Source organism: Hermetia illucens, chromosome 4 (assembly GCF_905115235.1).
Source record: "Hermetia illucens chromosome 4, iHerIll2.2.curated.20191125, whole genome shotgun sequence".
NCBI lineage: Eukaryota > Metazoa > Arthropoda > Insecta > Diptera > Stratiomyidae > Hermetia > Hermetia illucens.
In genome coordinates, this window is record NC_051852.1 from 149,154,958 (window position 1) to 149,173,093 (window position 18,136).

General features: G+C 45.6%; 1 protein-coding gene across 1 annotated transcript; it reads left to right on the forward strand.

Moving 5' to 3' along the window:
• The first annotated feature begins 5,197 nt into the window (after positions 1-5,197).
• LOC119655754 lies at positions 5,198-5,810 on the forward strand. The gene is made up of 2 exons (XM_038061811.1): positions 5,198-5,335; positions 5,414-5,810. Exons 1-2 carry the CDS (start codon positions 5,219-5,221, stop codon positions 5,753-5,755), a joined length of 459 nt encoding a protein of 152 aa, XP_037917739.1. The 5' UTR covers positions 5,198-5,218; the 3' UTR covers positions 5,756-5,810.
• Positions 5,811-18,136: the final 12,326 nt, after the last annotated feature.

An 18,136-nucleotide genomic window follows, 5' to 3' on the forward strand; every position in this document is an offset into this window, starting at 1 on the left:
TGTCCTCTTCTTCGAGAAGGTACGAAAACAAATGGCTCTGATGCTGGGATGATTATAGGAGCGACCAGCTCGGGGCCTTTCCCGGATGTATCGAAGCATTGATTGTCTAAGGCATGGGTTTAATGTATACAGTAAAATTCGATGAGGGTCTGCTTTGATCAATAGATAGTATAAAGTCGTTCCTAATTAAACTGCATTCTTCCTGGTACCGTTGAGAACGATGTTAGTTCCATGGCCCTGGCACGCAGTTTGGCATGGTACTGCGTGTGGTGTTACAAACATCCATGTTTAGACTTGATATAACTTGAGCAGCAAAGAAAGTCTATTGACGATTTACTGGGTGAAGACTAGGGGTCGAGAAATACTGAGCTTAGACTGCTTCGTAGAAATCTCCAATATCGTCAAATTTTACTCTCAAGATAGCTGAACCTTTTGAAGTCACGGTTGGCCTTTTTAAAATAAACGTAAAAAGCACAGTTTAAATAATTTTATTAATATAAAATTAACGAAAAACTTCACAACTTTTTATCATCTGTTCTCTTCATTGAAAATCAAATGTCAATATTAATTTCCTAACTTCCATTATTTTTTTGCGATTAAATCCGCCCCTAGATGAAACCTAGGGGTTTCAGCGACTGAACTCGGAACTGCGTTCCTCATCATTCGGCGAAGCGAACGCGACGTTGATTTCGGGCGCAAACGGGCTTCAGCCTGGATAAGGAGACAGCCTTTTTATGTCCCCCGATTTCGAGCTGGAAGAAATGCTCTCCCTGCTCGAGAACACTGTACGGGCGTTCGTATGGAGGTTGCAGCGGCTTCCGGGCACCATCCGTCCTGACCAGGACGTGCGTGTACGTGTCGAGCTCTTGTGGAGACGCTGGCAGCTGCGGCCGATAATGTGAGCGCGCGTCCAACTATAGCGGCCGTTCAGCAGTCTTCTGACAAATTTTGCGGGCTGAAGCGCGAGATGGCCGCATTAGTGGCCAGTATGGCTGAAATGCGGGCGACCCTGGATGCTCAGCGTTCGGGCGGCAGGTCGCGAGCTCGCTCGCGGTCTGCTACCTGAAAAGGGCGATGGGGTAGCAGCTCGTCAGGATGGATCGAAGTATTTGTTGGTACCATCGTAGATTCTGCGATAAAGCTACCAGATGTAGGATCTCATGTAAATTCGCGCCTACCACAAAAAACTAGGTCCGTGGGGGGTCCTGGCGACGGCCACCTACAACGCAACGCCACGTCGTGTAACAATTTATGACCCTCTCAGCAGGCGCAGTTATCTTGTAGATACTGGTGCGGAGGTTTCGGTTATTCCCGTACCCCGGCATCATCGGATATTCCCTAAACCTTTGAAACTTGTGGCGGCGAATTCCCCGCGCATTAAAACCTACGAGTACAGGCAAGTGGATGTGAGTCTTGGCTTACGTAGGACGTTTCCGTGGCGATTCATCCTGGCGGATGTCAGCTTCCTCATTTTAGGCGCAGAGTTCTTGTGTCACTATGGGCTGCTGGTGGACTTGCAGAACAGGTCCCTTATAGACTCCACAACCAACCTTAATTCGTCAGGTCAAATCTCATCTCTTCCCAACAACAATCTTTCTGTACTTTTGGAGGACATTACTGACTCTCGTGTTCGGCACACCTCCAAAATTCAGCCAGATTACTACCGGATGTAGTCCCTGACATGAGGCAATCGATATGCGAACTTCATCAGCGACTTCTCTGGTGGTGATTCGGTGATCGTTCATAACCATTTTCTTTCACCGATTGCTCATGTGCTGCGGCGTCTGGGCTGTTCTTTGTAAACTTTTGTTTTACTCATAGTAAACTCACCATCGGCCTTTTTAACATTTCACATACTTTACTACATTGTTCGTAACCGCGCCTTTGCTCACTTCTTCTGCTTTTCGCAGTTTATCCTGGATCACTGCGATCATGGAATTGATCGCATCCCGGACCTCCTGGGAAGCATTCTCCAGACAAAATTTTCCGGTGATAGCACTTCACCTAGAGTTTCCTCTAGGTTCCTCTTTTCTTCCACGAACATAGGACATTAGAAGAATACGTGTGGGCTACGCTGGGTCTTCTGGGACTCCGTCGCAGTTTGGACAATTAGGCGAGGTATCGAATTTAAACCTTTACAGGTATTGACGGTATCCTCTATGGCCCGTGAGAAACTGGGTGAGATTATAATTGATCTCCTCATGCTTTCTCTCCAGCCAGTCCCCGATGGTATGGATCAACCAACGACCCTTTTCTGACTGGTCCCGTCGCTGTTGCCATCTGCTTATGGATCTGTTCCTCTCGCCTTTTTTTCTCCTGCGATAAGGGAGAGATGGACCTGGTGTTATAAATGTTTATCGTTTCGGTTGACAGGATGTCAATCGGCATCATTCCCGAAGTGACGAACGCTGCATCATCTGAGACGGTCCTGAAGGCAGAACACACCCTTAAGGCTATTGTTCTGTAAACCGTACTCAATTTATGTGCATTGCCTAAAACATGCAGCGCTTTTCCCCAAACTGGGACTGTATACAGCATGATAGAACTCACCACCCTGGCTATGAGCAGCCTGTAAGTACGCCGCGGTTCTCCTACGTTCGGTATCATCCTTGTCAGTATGCTTTATGTGCTGCTGAAAATTGAGTTCTTCGTCTATCATCACCCCCATGTATTTGATGGCCAGATTGGAAGTGATGATGTGATTTACGATTCTAACGCAGGAGTAATTTCTCTTGCGGCGCTTAATGATGAGGACCACCTCCGTTTTTCCTTTGCGAGTGCCGGTCCAGTACTCTCTAACCAAGCCTTAACAACACTGATTGCTTCGCTTGAGTACAACTCAGCATTTTCTACCTTAGCTCCATCATCGGTATTATGCCAGAGTGTCCGCTGTTGCAAGTAGCTATCGATAATAGCAGCGAAGTACGTAGGAACACCAATCGTCGCCAGAGACTTTCGTATAAGGTTCCAATTGGCGTGTTGAATACATTCCTCAAATCCAGGGTCACCACCACACAATATTTGCTGGTACAACCCCTTCCGTGAATTGCATTTTCGGCCAAGCCATCTAGCTATTATAAATGACCTGCTCCAACATTTTCCCCATAGTGTCTAGAAGACATATGGGTCTATAGGAGGACGATTCCCCTGGAGGTTTGCCAGCCTTAGGCAACAGCACCAGCTTCTGCCGCTTCGATGGTGCAGGAAAGAAGTTTCCAACAGTTCCACGAACATTGTTCGGTATGCCGTCAAGATCCGGGGCTTTGCTGTCGCCTATTCGACTGCAGATCTCCAGCAACTCGTTCCTGGTGACTAGTAGAATCGGCGTTACGTTCAAGAGGCGCTAGAAGGTGTCAGTAACCCCTCTTGCTGGGGAAATAACTCCTGGATTATTTTCAACAAGAGCATAGGGCACGTAATCTGCGGAAATGATCGGTCTCTGAATCGTCCTGTCACGATTTTATAAACTTCGCTTCCAAAAAGAGCTTCTTAAAACATTCTCTCTTACTCCGCTGGATGGCGAGCTTGAGGTTCTTCCGCGCTTCCCTATAGGCATGCTTCTTTTGCCCTTGATCGATCCTACACATTGCCCTCTGAACCGTTCGTCTGGCTCTGTGACAAATTGATCGAAGGCTGGGAAGTTCACTATTCCACTAATAATTGGGTCTTCTAGTGGGGAATGAGCATCTTCTAGGCATCGACGCGTCACATGCTTTAGCTCTATTCGCGGAGGTGCCTGCTGGGCTAGGCAGGTCTAACGACACCTCCATGAATGTTTGCTCATCCATCGCTTTTGCAAACCATCCTGGTGTTCTTTTAGATTTCGGCTTCCGGGGTGCGAGTCTCCTGCCTTCTGGCTGCATCGTTAGTTCAAAGGTGATTGCCTGGTGGTCGCTATACGTGAAGTCCTCGCTAACTTGCCAGAACATGTCACTTGTTAGCGTAGGGCTGACAAAAGTTAGATCTGCAAGGTCGGGGCAATAATAATAATAATCGTTGGCGGAACAACCCATATTGGATCAGGGCCTTGAAGTGTGTTAGAGCATTTCATTCAAGACCGTAACGATACACGACAATAGACTGTAGGAGACATTGCGGTCAGCATTGTGCTTGCCTACGATTATTACCCTGATTTGACGCAAGTGGATCGATTGGTATCCGACATCTAGTCACGATAAAATACCTACCTACCGGGATTCGTCGCTATTTACTTAATCCAGTTAGAGGCTTTATTTTTGACTTCCTAACAGATTGTCAGCCCTATACTAGCCGCCAATTTGGAAAACCAATTAGCACAGTTTTACGCGCTTTTGGGTGCTGCAGGTTGGCCTTCGTTTTTCTTCGTCTACAGTTTTTTCTTAAAAAAGGAACTCTCAGTGATCAAGACGAGGAGATGACGATAAGGTTTGAGAGCAAAGCTGTTGATGTTTGTTCAGCAGGAATGCCAATCCACGCCTTGGAGCCTATTTCAACCTGTAACCAAGCTAAACTTATCTGTTTATGATAGCACACCTCCCTTCATGAGGATGAACGATTCCGTAGCCTACAAAACGACGAAATCTATGAGCGATACCATGACCGTCAGATTGTGGATAAAATCCGGCTCAATATGTTCCGGTGGGCGGGACACTTAATCCGTATGGATGAGAATGATCCAGCCCGAAAATTCTATAAGGGTGATATCTATGGTAGAAAAAGAAGACTGCATGAGATGGAACGATGGCGTAGGTCAGGACGCCAATCAGCTTTTAGGGATATCGAATTCGTGGACCTTGGCGCAAACCTGGATATCTGAATGTCTTTATTAAAGTAGGCCTAGACCGGATACCGGTTGTTGCGCCGTTGATGATGATGACGATAGCATTTTGGTTGTTTTCTAACGGATCGTTTTGTGGTGAGATAGTTGAAGTGATTACAAATACGCGAATTCCAATGAGGATGTATATTCAGTCCCCACTCTCTAAACAATCTTCAATGAATATTCAGAAAATGGAATGTCTCCTACATACTATTTCATTATGCTTAACAAATATTCCAATTTTGTTATCTATGCATGTTTCGATTATCACATATTGCGTACTTATGCTATAAAAGATACAAGCATGAGCTTTGGAATGCATAGCTCTGCTTGCACAAATCGTAACCAAAATCATAAAGAAATAATACATATGTTAACCCTGAAATACCTTACATTCAACAACTATTTCCTGGTAAATCGATGGGTATAAATTCTGTACTGAGACAGGATTGGTCATCAGTTGAAGTCAACTACCTTATCACAAACTTCAGGATGAATTCTGCGACAGTTCTCCTACTTATCGTTTTGGTTTCTGCGGTATAACTCATAAGAAATTATTCTCCTTCTTCTCTAAAACAAGTTGCAACCAAATACCAATTTTATTATACATTTCAGGGTTGCGCTCTTTCAAATCCCGCCACGCCTCCAACAACCCTTGAAGAGGATTTCGACAAAATTTTCTCGATTTTCAAAAGACTCAACAGTGGCACCAAGAATAATATGCTCGTCCATGAACTCATTACGGGGGTTGATTGCCTGATGAGAAGACTTTATTACAATTGGCCTGGGCCCCAAGTTCGCGAGGGTCGAAATGCAGATCTATCGGATGAAAAGTGTACTATTTGCGTTCTATGGAGTCATTTCATAGATCTTGTCGATGCTCTAAAAGGAGCTCTCCCTAATAATACAGGACCAACCAGCACAACCAACGCAACCAGCACAACTGTGGATGGATAGGGATCACGGAAATCGGGTTTATCTGGTTTTTGAATAAAATTGTTGCATCGATAAAGTATTGTTTTAATTTGCGTCGAGAATATACTATAGCAATGGTGGTGCATTATAATGATCGCTAATAAGTTAAGAGCTGCATAAAAAGCGCAGGGCCGTCTCCTCCTCCTTCTAACATCGGCTCCACATAGCCGAAACCACCACCCCAATCTTTTCCATATGGTAGTCTAAGGAGCAGCGTCCCGTTAAAAGCGCTACTATGATTTTCATGTCCTACTTCTTAAGGAACAACAAAAATGCCGCTATAGCGACGCCAGGTTCTTTCACAAGAATTTTCGCCTGCCGGCAAGAATTCAAATTTCTCCTCTCGCCTGCGTGAATTTTTGCAATTTCACCCTTAAGAGTAGACTTGACAGTGTATGGCCGGATTCTAAAAACTGGTTCTGGCCCCACCATTGTGGATCCAGACCCTCGACAAGCCAGTCTGTCAGCTTCCTCATTACCAGCGATATTAGAGTGCCCCGGTACTCACATCAGGAATGTTTCGTTCAGTCGGCCAAGTTTCAGCAGCACCTATCGACACCTCCACACCAACTGGCTTGACTTGTCGTTGCTGTTCATTGCTGATAATGCCGCCCGACTGTCTGAACAGATTCGAATGGTGCGACCCCTCCATTTTTGTCGCAGACATTCTTCTGCTGCCCATGAAATGGCATATATCTCCGCCTGAAATATGGTCGTCATTTTTCCAAGAGTTCGAGTCAGTTCCAAAATCGGATTCTCCAAGAACACCCCTGTGCCCGATCCGTCCTCCATAACTGACCCGTCGGTGAAGATTATTAAGTCTGAAATCTGAAAAGACTCATGACCATTTATCGACCATTCTTCTCTTTTGGTGATTACGACAGTGTATGTCTTTTCAAAGACGAATCAGGAAACCATATGATCGGCCAGCATCAGAGCTACCAGATGTTTGTCAAGGAATTTCCAGATAAAGGCATGACCGTGTGATTGTCCTCCTTTCCACGCTCCAATGGTATGGAGTCTATATGTGTCGTTGGCTACTTTCCGTTTTTTCTACGAGTGAATGGGGGGTAGATTTAGGGTAGCTTCAAGTGCCGCAGTTGGCGTAGTACTCATTGCTGCAGTTATACTTAGGTAACCCTCTGAATCTGCGTTAGCAGTTCCCTGCTGTTAGCAAAGTTCAGTCTTGGCCACCAGACGATACATGCATAAATCAAAATGGGCTTTATTATAGATGTATACAACCAATGCATTCATTTTGGTGAAAGTCCCCAGATCTTACCTATCGCAGTTCTGCAACACAAGAGCAGTCTGCAGGATTTCTGATATTGTTCCTGGATGTGCTACTTCCACTGGGACTGATTGTGCCAGCTGGATTTACGCGCCTGCTAAAGTGGGTAGCGTATAGCTGCCCCCTGACGTTCCTAGTAAACATAACTAGTCCAGTCTTCCTAGCATTCACCGTGAGTCCATTGCGGAGGCTGTGGATTTCATGCAGAGTAGCATTCCAGCGATCACATACTGTATCCGCAAACTAGATCGACAGCAAATGCTAGCGCGAAGTCTTTTTGGGCCTCCAGCAGCCATAGCAGGGTATCCATTACCAGGGGCCACAACAAAGGGGAGAGAACCCCTCCCTGTGGGCAGCCCCTAAGACATCCGGCCTCAATAGACTTCTGGCCGATCAAAACGTGGATTTTTCTCCACTCTAGCATGTGAAGGATCCAACTAATTAATATCGGTTCTTCTTGCAGCATCACAAATTGCTGCGAATGAGGCATAATCGAAGGCACCTTCGATGTTCACGAATGCACCTAAGGCGTATTCTTTTTCGAACATGGCCTTTTCAGCTTTTGCCGAGAGTTCATGAAGTGCGGTCATCGTGGATTTGCCTTTCTGGTAGGCGTATTGCCTATGATGAAGTGCCCAGTTAGGAATGTGTGTATCCCTTAGGAACTGATCTACTAGTCTTTCTAATCCTTTTAGCAGAAAGGATGTTACACTAATCGATCGGAAGCTTTTTGCTTTTTTGGTTTCCCTGGTTTGGAAATGAATAACACCTTCACATCATGCAATTTAATTGGAATATAAGCATGCGCTAGGCATGCGCGAGATATATAACCGAATATGTATACCCAGGGCATCTGTGGAACGAGTTAAATGCCTATTTTACGCGCTCTGGTGATACTACTTTGCACGCCAGATTCCAGTTTCTCAGTTGAGGGCTGTATGCACCTGTCGGCTCGCAGATGAGATTTTGGTTGCTGCCTAGAAAGTGAACTTCAAGTAAATGGTTTGCCGTTTCTTCATCGCTTTTATGCTCTTCTTTAGAGCCCTCTGTGCATCTTTATAGCGATTCCAGCCTGCGGCTGAATCACACTTCAGAGCATGATTGAGGAACACCCTTGTTGTTCACCTCTGTTTTGCCAAAACTAAGTACCACCATGGTGTTTTACCCTTGTTTGGCATCTTGAGTGGACAGCTTTCTACGAAGGCTTCTCTCATGCTAGTTGTGATCATCTGGGTTGTCTTCTCAATTCCAGCAATGGATTTGATGCGCTTCCCAGGGATCGTGACTCGGACGCCCAATTCTATTTTATACATCACCCAATCTGTCTTCCTCGGATTCAGAAATGGGGTGGGTGGAGGTGGATCCATGCCCATTACGAAATCAATGCGTTTGTGATCCGAGAGTGTGATATCGTTTGATACTCTCCACTCTCCGACCAGAGCCGCGATGTCAGGGGATGCCACCATGATGTCGATGACCTCTCCCCTGACCACGTTCAAGAAAATGGGTTCATTACCCAAATTAAGGATCTGCAAATCGGTTCATATTAGATACTTCAGTAATCTCGATCCTCTTGTATTGGTGTTGAAACTTCCTCAGCATATGTGGTGAGCGTTGACTTCATATCCTGCTATTACCCCCATGCTTCTACTTTTTGCATATTGGATAGCTCTGATGAATGTTCCACTGGGAACGTCTTCTGCGCCATAGGGGAAATATGCAGAGCACCATAGTATCTCTTTATGTTATCTCCCTGTTCACTTTTCATGGTTAGCCGATGTGGTGTCGTTATCCCATAGGTCGTTAACCAAATTAGCCTGGAAGTCTTTTAAGACTATTATGCAGGAGCTAGGTCGATCATTTCCATTGGCATACAACAGGTCAGCATGTTGGAAGTTTAGGCCCCTGACTACCCCACCAACAACCCACGGTATATAAATTTCTTGCAGCTATTGATCCGACGACTGATAAGTGCAGTCGCCGCTTTATAGTGCTGCAAATTTATTTGCGAAATGTGGCACCTCATCTACGCTCCAAATAAAGATGCCGAGGGCTGCACGTCCCCTTCAATAGTTTTAGGAGCCGACACTTGTAACGTGACAGTCCCTAGCTCGCAATAGAGCGGGCAACCCGATTTCTCCCGTAACTAAGTCCTGGGAACAGAACTGTCTCAGCATGGTTGCCCCTAACCATCTTAACATCAGGACACAAGCTCTCGGTCCCTTCACTGATCCAAAGCCACTGATTCTGTTAAATCGAACCCACGACTCTTGTACCAGAAAGATGTAGGGGAAGTCTTGCAGCTTTGTCAGCCTCTCTGCCTACAGATAGGAAGAGGCTTCGCATGCTGCAGGTTGATTTGACTAATCTTTATGTTTTTCAACATAAACTTACTATAATTTGTTATGGAAAGCAGTCCGCGTGCGACGGGGTTGCCCCCACACCGTACCGCTAGAGATTCGATCCCATCGTGTTTGATTTCTCTGAGGAAATCCGCACTTGGAGATACCGCAGTTCTCATGTCCTAATCCATGCAAAATCTCATCTCATCCCGCAGAGCATTCGTCAGTTTTCCACTTATCACCTTGATTGGTTTGCGTAGATTCGATCACTTGAACTGGCATCAAGTCAGTTCCGTTCACGTCTCTGGTTTCCCTTTCTTCCGCCTGTTCCTTGGAAGGTGTAGAAGAAGTTACTAGCAGGTAGGATTCACTCTGTAGTCCCTTCACCAGTGTGAACCCTCATTTGGGGGTTCCGCCCTTGTATGCACTGTCCTCTGCGCGCAACTCCATATGGGAGAGCGCACCGAAAATGGTTCAATTTGCCCTATATTGTGTGAGTCGAAGACCATCATTGTTCTTCGTTCTCAAAATGTTTGTAGATTTGTCCTTCCTGGCATTCATAAACTTTAATCTCCAGTGTCCAAAGTCCATGGCCGGGTTCTGTTCACCCAGCATGATGATGCCCTCTGTCTTCCTTCGAGGGCCCAGTAATCAACATCCGATATGTTCTGTCCTGCGTAGCAATAGTGAACTTGGGCCGTCCGCCGGAACTCAAAGCCCAGATTGCCTGCTGGAGTCAGTTTAAGGCAGCCTCGTCAGTGCACTCCAAATGGGGAACCCCATCGCGAAAACCTTGATTGTTAAATCGTGGCTTCGTTCCGGGCTCCATAATTTTTTTCCACAGGCATTCCCGAAGGATGGTAAATTGTCCCTCTGACATTTTGCCATCTTAGGAGGAAACTCCAACGGCAGCAGTCAGAACAGAGGCTGCAGCTTGCGCATACGTCCTCTTCCTTTCCGCCTTCGTATCCGTATTCCTATGGGAGGGACCAGTTTCATTGAGATCTCTTTCGCTGATTTGATCATCTCCTGGTACACCGGTCCTAATCCCCAAGGGACGCGTAGAAGTAAGCCCTGATTCGAAACACAATAAAGCGTTGGCTACAACAGAGCTGTTGGTCTTACGCTTCTTGCGCACATTACCGCTGACAGAAGAATCTGATGCGTCCAGTGTGGATCTCGCCGAGGTTTCCAGTTTATCCCCACCTTCCGCTGAAGATTCCGCTTCCTTGCGTCCGATTTCTCTGGACGTTACTGCAACTAGTGGTACAGCCACGTCCATGTCCTCATTCACAAGGAGCTTCATCTTCCATCACAGTGCCCTCTTCTGCCGCCGGCTTGAGGTCTTTTCAGGTTCACGGTGTCCAGGCCGCTTGGATCCATTTCTTCCGCTCTTCCCGGTAAGGTTGAAGGATAAGGTTCTGACAGGGAGGATTCAGCCTGTAGTCCTCCTCCTTAGTGGCCGAAATTCCCTTCTACCTAGCCTTCCTCTTCCGTTTTCGGGTAAATTTGGGCTTTAGTACCGTGGGCGGGCCGACCGTAGTCGAATTTCCAGTTTCTCCCAAATTGAGAGTTACCATACTTTCCTTTCTGGCTAATTTCGCCGTAGGCACTAAATACAAGTCGAAAAGCATGCCTTCCACAGATTTATCTACAGGGGGGTATGAATGTGGTGAGACTTCCAAAATCCACACCTCGGCCGCGACACGATGCTCTTGGTCCCGGGTGGATTCGAAGTCTGTGACTTCTTATCACTTGGAGAGTTTAAATCCTTCGTTTCCATATTCATGTTTTGGACACCGTTAGTGGAGTAGTAAACTACTATAGGTTCCCCCACCACGGCAAGGTGGTGTCCGAGGGGGAGTCAGTGACAGGTAGTTTTTCATGTAATTATCATCAGGTAGTCGAAAGGTAGTATAGGTCCCAGGGCGAAACGTGGATGGGTACCCACGATGGAGCATAAAACCTGGGAAACGTCTGCTGAACCAACACCAACAGCTCTACTCCCAAACCCTATCTCCACCTCCACGTGGTGACTGCTGGGAGTTATTTCTTAACGAAAAGCTGCAGGTGGAGGCGGATGAAGGCAAGTCTCCCGCGCCTGGAAAAGGGACAAAATGCACCAACTGGTCCTCCAGGTTGGGGGTTGGGTAGGGCTGATAACCCTACATGGAAAACCGATGTTACGAAGCCACGAAAGGAACCTCGGACAGGATGGATCTTACAACTACGAACCCGGCAACGACATCGAAATAACGATTTGCGCATTTTCCCATGGAACGTGCGCTCCCTGTACAGACCGAATGCTGCTCAGTAGCTAGCCGATACCCTGTTCCAATATAAGGCTGATGTAACACCGTTGCAAGAGATGCGATGGACAGGGACCAGTTTCCTGGAGAAGAGCCGCTACACCATATATTATAGCGGCCATCCAGTAAACCTCCGAGCCCATGGTTTACTGGATGGCCGCTTAGGTTTCTTAGTCAACCAAAAAATGAAGCCTACTGTTATCGGCTTTGAAAATATAAGCGAAAGGCTATGCACTCTGCGTTTGCGAGGCAAGTTTAGAAATATAAGCCTAATAAACGTTCACACCCCTACAGAGGAGACTGCAGAGTCGGAGAAAGATACCTTCTACGAGGCAGTTGAGCGGACTCTCGAAGCCTGTCCCAAGTATGATATCAAAATCATACCTGGAGATTTCAACAGTCAAGTAAGGATGGAGCCCGTATTCAGGCGATACGTTGGCTCGCAAAGCTTACATAGGGATACCAATGATAACGGATTGGGCGTTATGAAATGGTTGTTGGAAGTACCTGGTTTGCGCAGAAAGCAGCCCACAAACAAACGTGGGCCTCTCCAGACGGGACCACTTTCAACCAAATTGACCACGTGCTGATTGAACGCCGCCACCTCACAGCCTTGATGAATGTCAGAACATATAGGGGGGCAAATATAGACTCGGACCATTATCTCGTTGGTATGGTGCTCCGAGCTCGAATTACGACACTATATACAATCCCCTCTGACAATCAGATGAGAGTGAATACTGAAGCCATCCACAACATAGCCCTCCGCACACCTATAAGAGGGAAATAGATGCCGCAATAACCACAGTCAACAGAGGTCCTGGAGATGAAGCATCAACAAATGATCTTCACAACCATCTGAAGAACGTTATCATTGATACGTTCACAAAGATACTTAGCCCCAGTCGCAAAAAAAGTCGGAACGGCTGGTTTGACGATGAATGTAAGCTAGTAACGGAACGGAAGAATGCCGTATACCGAGTAATGCTGCATTCTCAGAGAACGCGGGCATGCGCAGAGACTTATCACGAACTCCGTCGAGTGGAGAAGCGACTTCACAGACGGAAAAAGGAAGCCTGGGAGAACCAACAAGTCTGTGAACTGGAAAAGTACAGGAAGCAACTGCACCAGGCGTGGAAGTTTTACCAACAAGTCAGCAGGATGAAGCTTTATACACTTCGATGCTCATCCTGCCGAGATAAAGAGGGAAATCTGATTTCCGACAGAATGGGCATATTGGAGTGATGGGTTGAGTACTTTGATGAGCTACTGAACAACCAGAACATTGGCGAGTTGGAGATCCCGCCAACTGAAGACGACGGACAAATACTGCTACCACTAAGTATAGGAGACACAATCCGTGGAATTACAGCCGAATTGATTAAATATGGAGGCAACCAATTACACCAAGTGGTTCACCAACTGATGCTCAAGGTATGGGACAGCGAATCAATGCCTGGCGATTGGCAACGAGGCATTATCTGTCCCATACATAAAAAGGGAGATATCACATAGTGCGGCGATTATAGAGGTATTACGTTGCTGAGTACCATCTATAAGATATTCTCCGCTATCTTGCTAGGTCGGATAGCCCTATACGCCCAGAACATCATTGGCCCATACCAAAGAGGGTTCACTCCAGGCAAATCAGCAACAGATCAGATTTTCTCTCTGCGGCAAGCGATGGAAAAACTGTTGGAATATGGACAACAGTTGCACCATCTGTTCATCGACTTTAAAGCCGCCTATGATAGCATAGCCAGGGTAAAACTGTACACGGCCATGAGAGAATTCGAATTCGACGAAATTGATAAGAGTAACTAGGATGACCCTGACCAATATGCGAGGCCAGATAAAAGCAGCAGGATCACTCTCAAGACCATTCGATATGAACAACGGTCTACGACAAGCGGATGCCCTATCGTGCGTCATCTTTAACCTGACCCTCGAGAAAGTGATCCGTGATGCTGAGGTAAATGCAAGAGGTACGATCCTCTTTAAGTCTACCCAACTACTGGCCTATGCTGACGATATCGACATCATGGGAAGAACCACCCGAGACGTGCAAATCGCCTTCATCCAGATCGAGCAGACGGCGCGAGATCTTGGGCTGCACATCAGTGAAGGCAAGACAAAGTATATCATGGCAACGTCAGCACCGAAGACGAATCAACCAACAACATCAAATCGCACTGGTCAAACCGGAAGAATAAAGATAGGAGATTACAACTTTGAGACCGTTGATAATTTCTCAGCTACAATGATGAAATCCGCGCACAGTTGTTGTCAGCCAACAGAGCCTATTTCAGCTTACAAAAATGGTTCCGCTCGAAACGTCTCACCATAGGGTCCAAGCTCTTACTGTACAAGACAATGACAGTCCTCATGTATTTCTCGGAGACTTGGGTTCGAAAGAAGAATCCTCCGAAGAATTTTTGGCCCTCTACACGAGGATGGACGATTCCATAGCCTACATAACGATGAAATCTATGAGCGATACCATGACCGTCTGGTTGTGGATAATATCCGGCTCAATAGATTACGGTGGGCGGGTCACTTAATCCGTATGGATGACGATGATCCAGTCCGGAAAGTCTATAAGGGAAATATCTATGGTAGAAAAAGAAGACAAGGCAGACCCTGCCTAAGATGGAGCTATGGTGTAGGTCAGGACGCCAGACAGCTTTTAGGGATATCGAATTGGTGGACCTCGGCGTAAAACCGGGATGTCTGGAGTTCCTTATTAAGGCAGGCCTAGACCGGATACCGGTTGTTGCGGCGTTGATGATGATGATGATGATCAGCCTTATACAACTCTCAACCTAGACCAATTGATCCACTTTTTTCCGGAAGGTTCCACTTCGTCCTTCCCCGTTTGTGGTCTTCCATTAAAAAATAATTTCCAGTGACCACAACGTGGTCCAGTCCACTCTTTCATCATGGAACCTGTGCCACCCTTTGCACTGTTATTGCATAACTCAATGTAGAAACGATAATTGGATTGAACAACAAATCGGTTACTGCTTCGTCACTTGTGTCTCAACTAGTTGTAATTATAACTACTAATTCTATATTGTAATATGTACATGTAGAAATATCTCAGATCTTTGCCGTAATCGGACGTACTTGTGATTAACTCCAATCAGTCAGTTTGTTATATTCATATTCCAACTTTCACTTCCTCTGAACTAGAAATAATTATAGTGCAGCAGGGAAAAAACCTAACTAATTGGAAAAAGAAATCAATCAAAGCAAATCAGAACTCTTGCTTTCATCTACGATATACATATATCTTGTTTGCCTATTAACACTCCTTACCTAGCTTGACTTATTTCTCACTATCATTCCACATCTATCGTAATCATTCGAGGTACTGCTCGTATGTATTGCATGCATCGCCAGAAGCATTAAACTATTGCAGGTAGGTCTAATTTGCGTATTACACCGGATAAGCACGCATCTAACAGAAAGCCATGACTACACTTAATTTGCAACCAAAGACTCTAATCTGTAACTCATCATTATGCAACGCTGCCCCGGAGAGTAACTTGTAAAACAGTAAATTGCATGGTTGCATCAGGGACGGCTTATCAGCGCATGGAATCACAATAAAAGTATGGAAAGTGTTAACGGCGGCTACAACAATCTACGAGCAGTCCATAAACCTGACACCTTGGATATAGTTGCAACAATGCGTAATGCATGTGCAACATTTTGCCTTCCATAGGGCGAATCCGCCGAGTTTGGAGTAGGAGAAATAGGAGGTGCTTCCCATAGCAAAGGCTGAAAAAAACCATCAGAGCCTTTTTTAAAATGATCCCATAGGATATACCGGAGAATATCTTTTCTTGGAATTACATGGGAAAGCAGTCATTTGGTATTCTACTACATAATTGCTGCAGCAACCTATAAAATAACAAGATTGCAAAAGCAGAAGAAAAAGACTCTAGTAAGGGATCCCAAGTTCCAGGTTCCCCACCATTGTCCTCAGAAGAAGTAGATGATGCAGATACAAATCCAGATTGTATGACAGATTCTAATAACTGCTTTGAACCCAGTTTTCTCTATGCAAGCGCCGGCGAAAATCAAATGAGTTTCCTTGTCGGGACAAACGTAATAAGCTGCAAACTGTTCCGTATCAGATTACCTAGTCTGTGCACCCACAACTCAAGCAACGTCTTTGTCCCTATTTTAATTAAAATGCGCCGGCCATGACGTGATTTGTCCACGTACTGGTCCGTGGACTTTTCCTGACAACTTCAGACCAGACTAGCATGCAGAATATTAATAACTGCAGCACAGAGAGTAATTCATATATCACTTTGCTTTCCACTCCAAAAAATGCATCATGAAATCTCAGTTACATGCACGGGTCCCTGCCTTCTTGGATGCAGTTAGTTTGCATGTGCATTTCTTTTGTCTGCAACGATCTGAAAGTTCCTCTACAGTGTACTAGCATTTAAGATGCAAATGAAGATATCCATTGTTGAGATCTTCATCCATTCATACTTGACCTAAAAACCACGAAAACATGATGAGCATTTTTCATTAAATCCGCAACAAAACCGCAATTACTCGCGGTCATCGCACATTCATATGAGTCCAAGTCATGAAATCAGCTTCAATTTAGACAATAACCTCCCGCTGTCCACAGTGGGTTCATCCTAAAGATTTTGATAAACCATCGTCGGCCCCACACGACTCCTACAGATTGGGAGCCGTTTTGTCGAGATTCTGAGCAACTCAATTAGTTTTCTCTGGGCGAAGTGTGGAGTCTGTTCGACTCATCAATCCCTCCCAAATGTAGATTGGGTGTCTACAGGAGAGTGAGAATTCCGTACATCAATAGGACTTGGAATCCAGGCCAACGGAAAATCGATACAGAAACGCAAACCATATCCTAGATGGACTTTATCTTGTCAAGGACGTACGACGACGTGAGAGAAATGAAATGAAGTCTAGCGGCGCCTTGCGTACATAAGGCTCATTTACATTGGGTTTAAACACGATGGCGGCCCCACAATAAAAATGCCAATAAAAGTTTTGTTTGTTTTCAGATCCTTTTATGGGTTGCCGTAACAAAGAAGATAAAGGACCAAAACAGGGATACACATTTCGGTACTCAGTGAAGCTTGCAGAGATCGCAAAACTGATTAAAAAATACAACTAGATGCTCAGCATAGCTGGGATTACTTCACCATACTAAATCCTACCTGATCACACCTCTTCGCCAAGGAGATTAGCAAAATACTTTCTTGGGTAGGCTGGGTGAATGCATTTACGCATTGAGTATTGGGCTCCCACAACAGCAAGCTGTCGGACGGTTCATGGAAACCTTCCCATCATGATAGGCACTTTACTTTGACTATGTTGTCCGAAGAGAGTTTCCCCTCCCTTCCACAAGAAAAAAAGTGTGATCAGCGCCGTCCACCCCATTGCCAAACACGCAGTCAAGTGTTCCTGTCCTCCCAACCTTGTAGAGGCATGACTTAAAACCTGCGTGCTCACTTAGGCAAAAGTGTATGTTTCTGTTCTCCACAAGGACTTTCATTGAGTTCTCTCCCTTGTGCATTCCTTAACAAGGAAGTCATCAGGAATCATTTCCGCAATCACCACCACAGCCGGCTTTGAGACAGTGCAATAGGCAGATACCACTCGCTAACCTACCGATCTCTGGACTTAAGCAAGACGCTTACGATATACCACTTTGTCAAAAACTTCAGCCCATATCTCCGCGTATACCACTCATGAGAAAACATCTCCTGTTTGAGGCAGAGCTATAAACTTTTACTATTAGCCGACTTAAGACCGAAGCTCCTGCTACCATCTTGTCTGCTGCGGTATTCTCTTTTTAGTTGGTTCGCTTTTTTCCAGTCCAATGCTGAAACCATAAGCAGTCATCCATCCGCTTACCCGTGGTATCAGTATGCCCAGTCTGCTTTGCACTTGTTCTACAGTACATCCGTTTTGAGTTAGGAGATTATTTGTTAGCCTGAAGTTAATTAAAATTAAATATGTATCGCTAAGAAACACTTAGGAACTCCCCGTCTTCAATGTATTCTCTTCTCTGATCACGAATGCCGTAAAACCATATGCATAATCGACCAAGCGCCACTTTCCTGGCATGTCGAATGTTAGGAAGATAACTATCATAGGAAGCATTCCTGGGACCCGCGCCTAGGATAGATCCCCGCGCTACCCTGAACATGATTTCCGATCTCCTCTAGCCTTTCAGCGTCTCATAGATAATCCCTCAATATTTGCAAGAAACAGCCGAACATATCTGACTATCATACGAAATTGAAGATATACATATCTGGCATCGATAAACCTTATCCATGACCCTCATGAGAAAATCCATTGTCACACAGGATAAGTCTTCGGCAGCACGCATCGCTTTGGTGAGTCTACTGCTGATGAG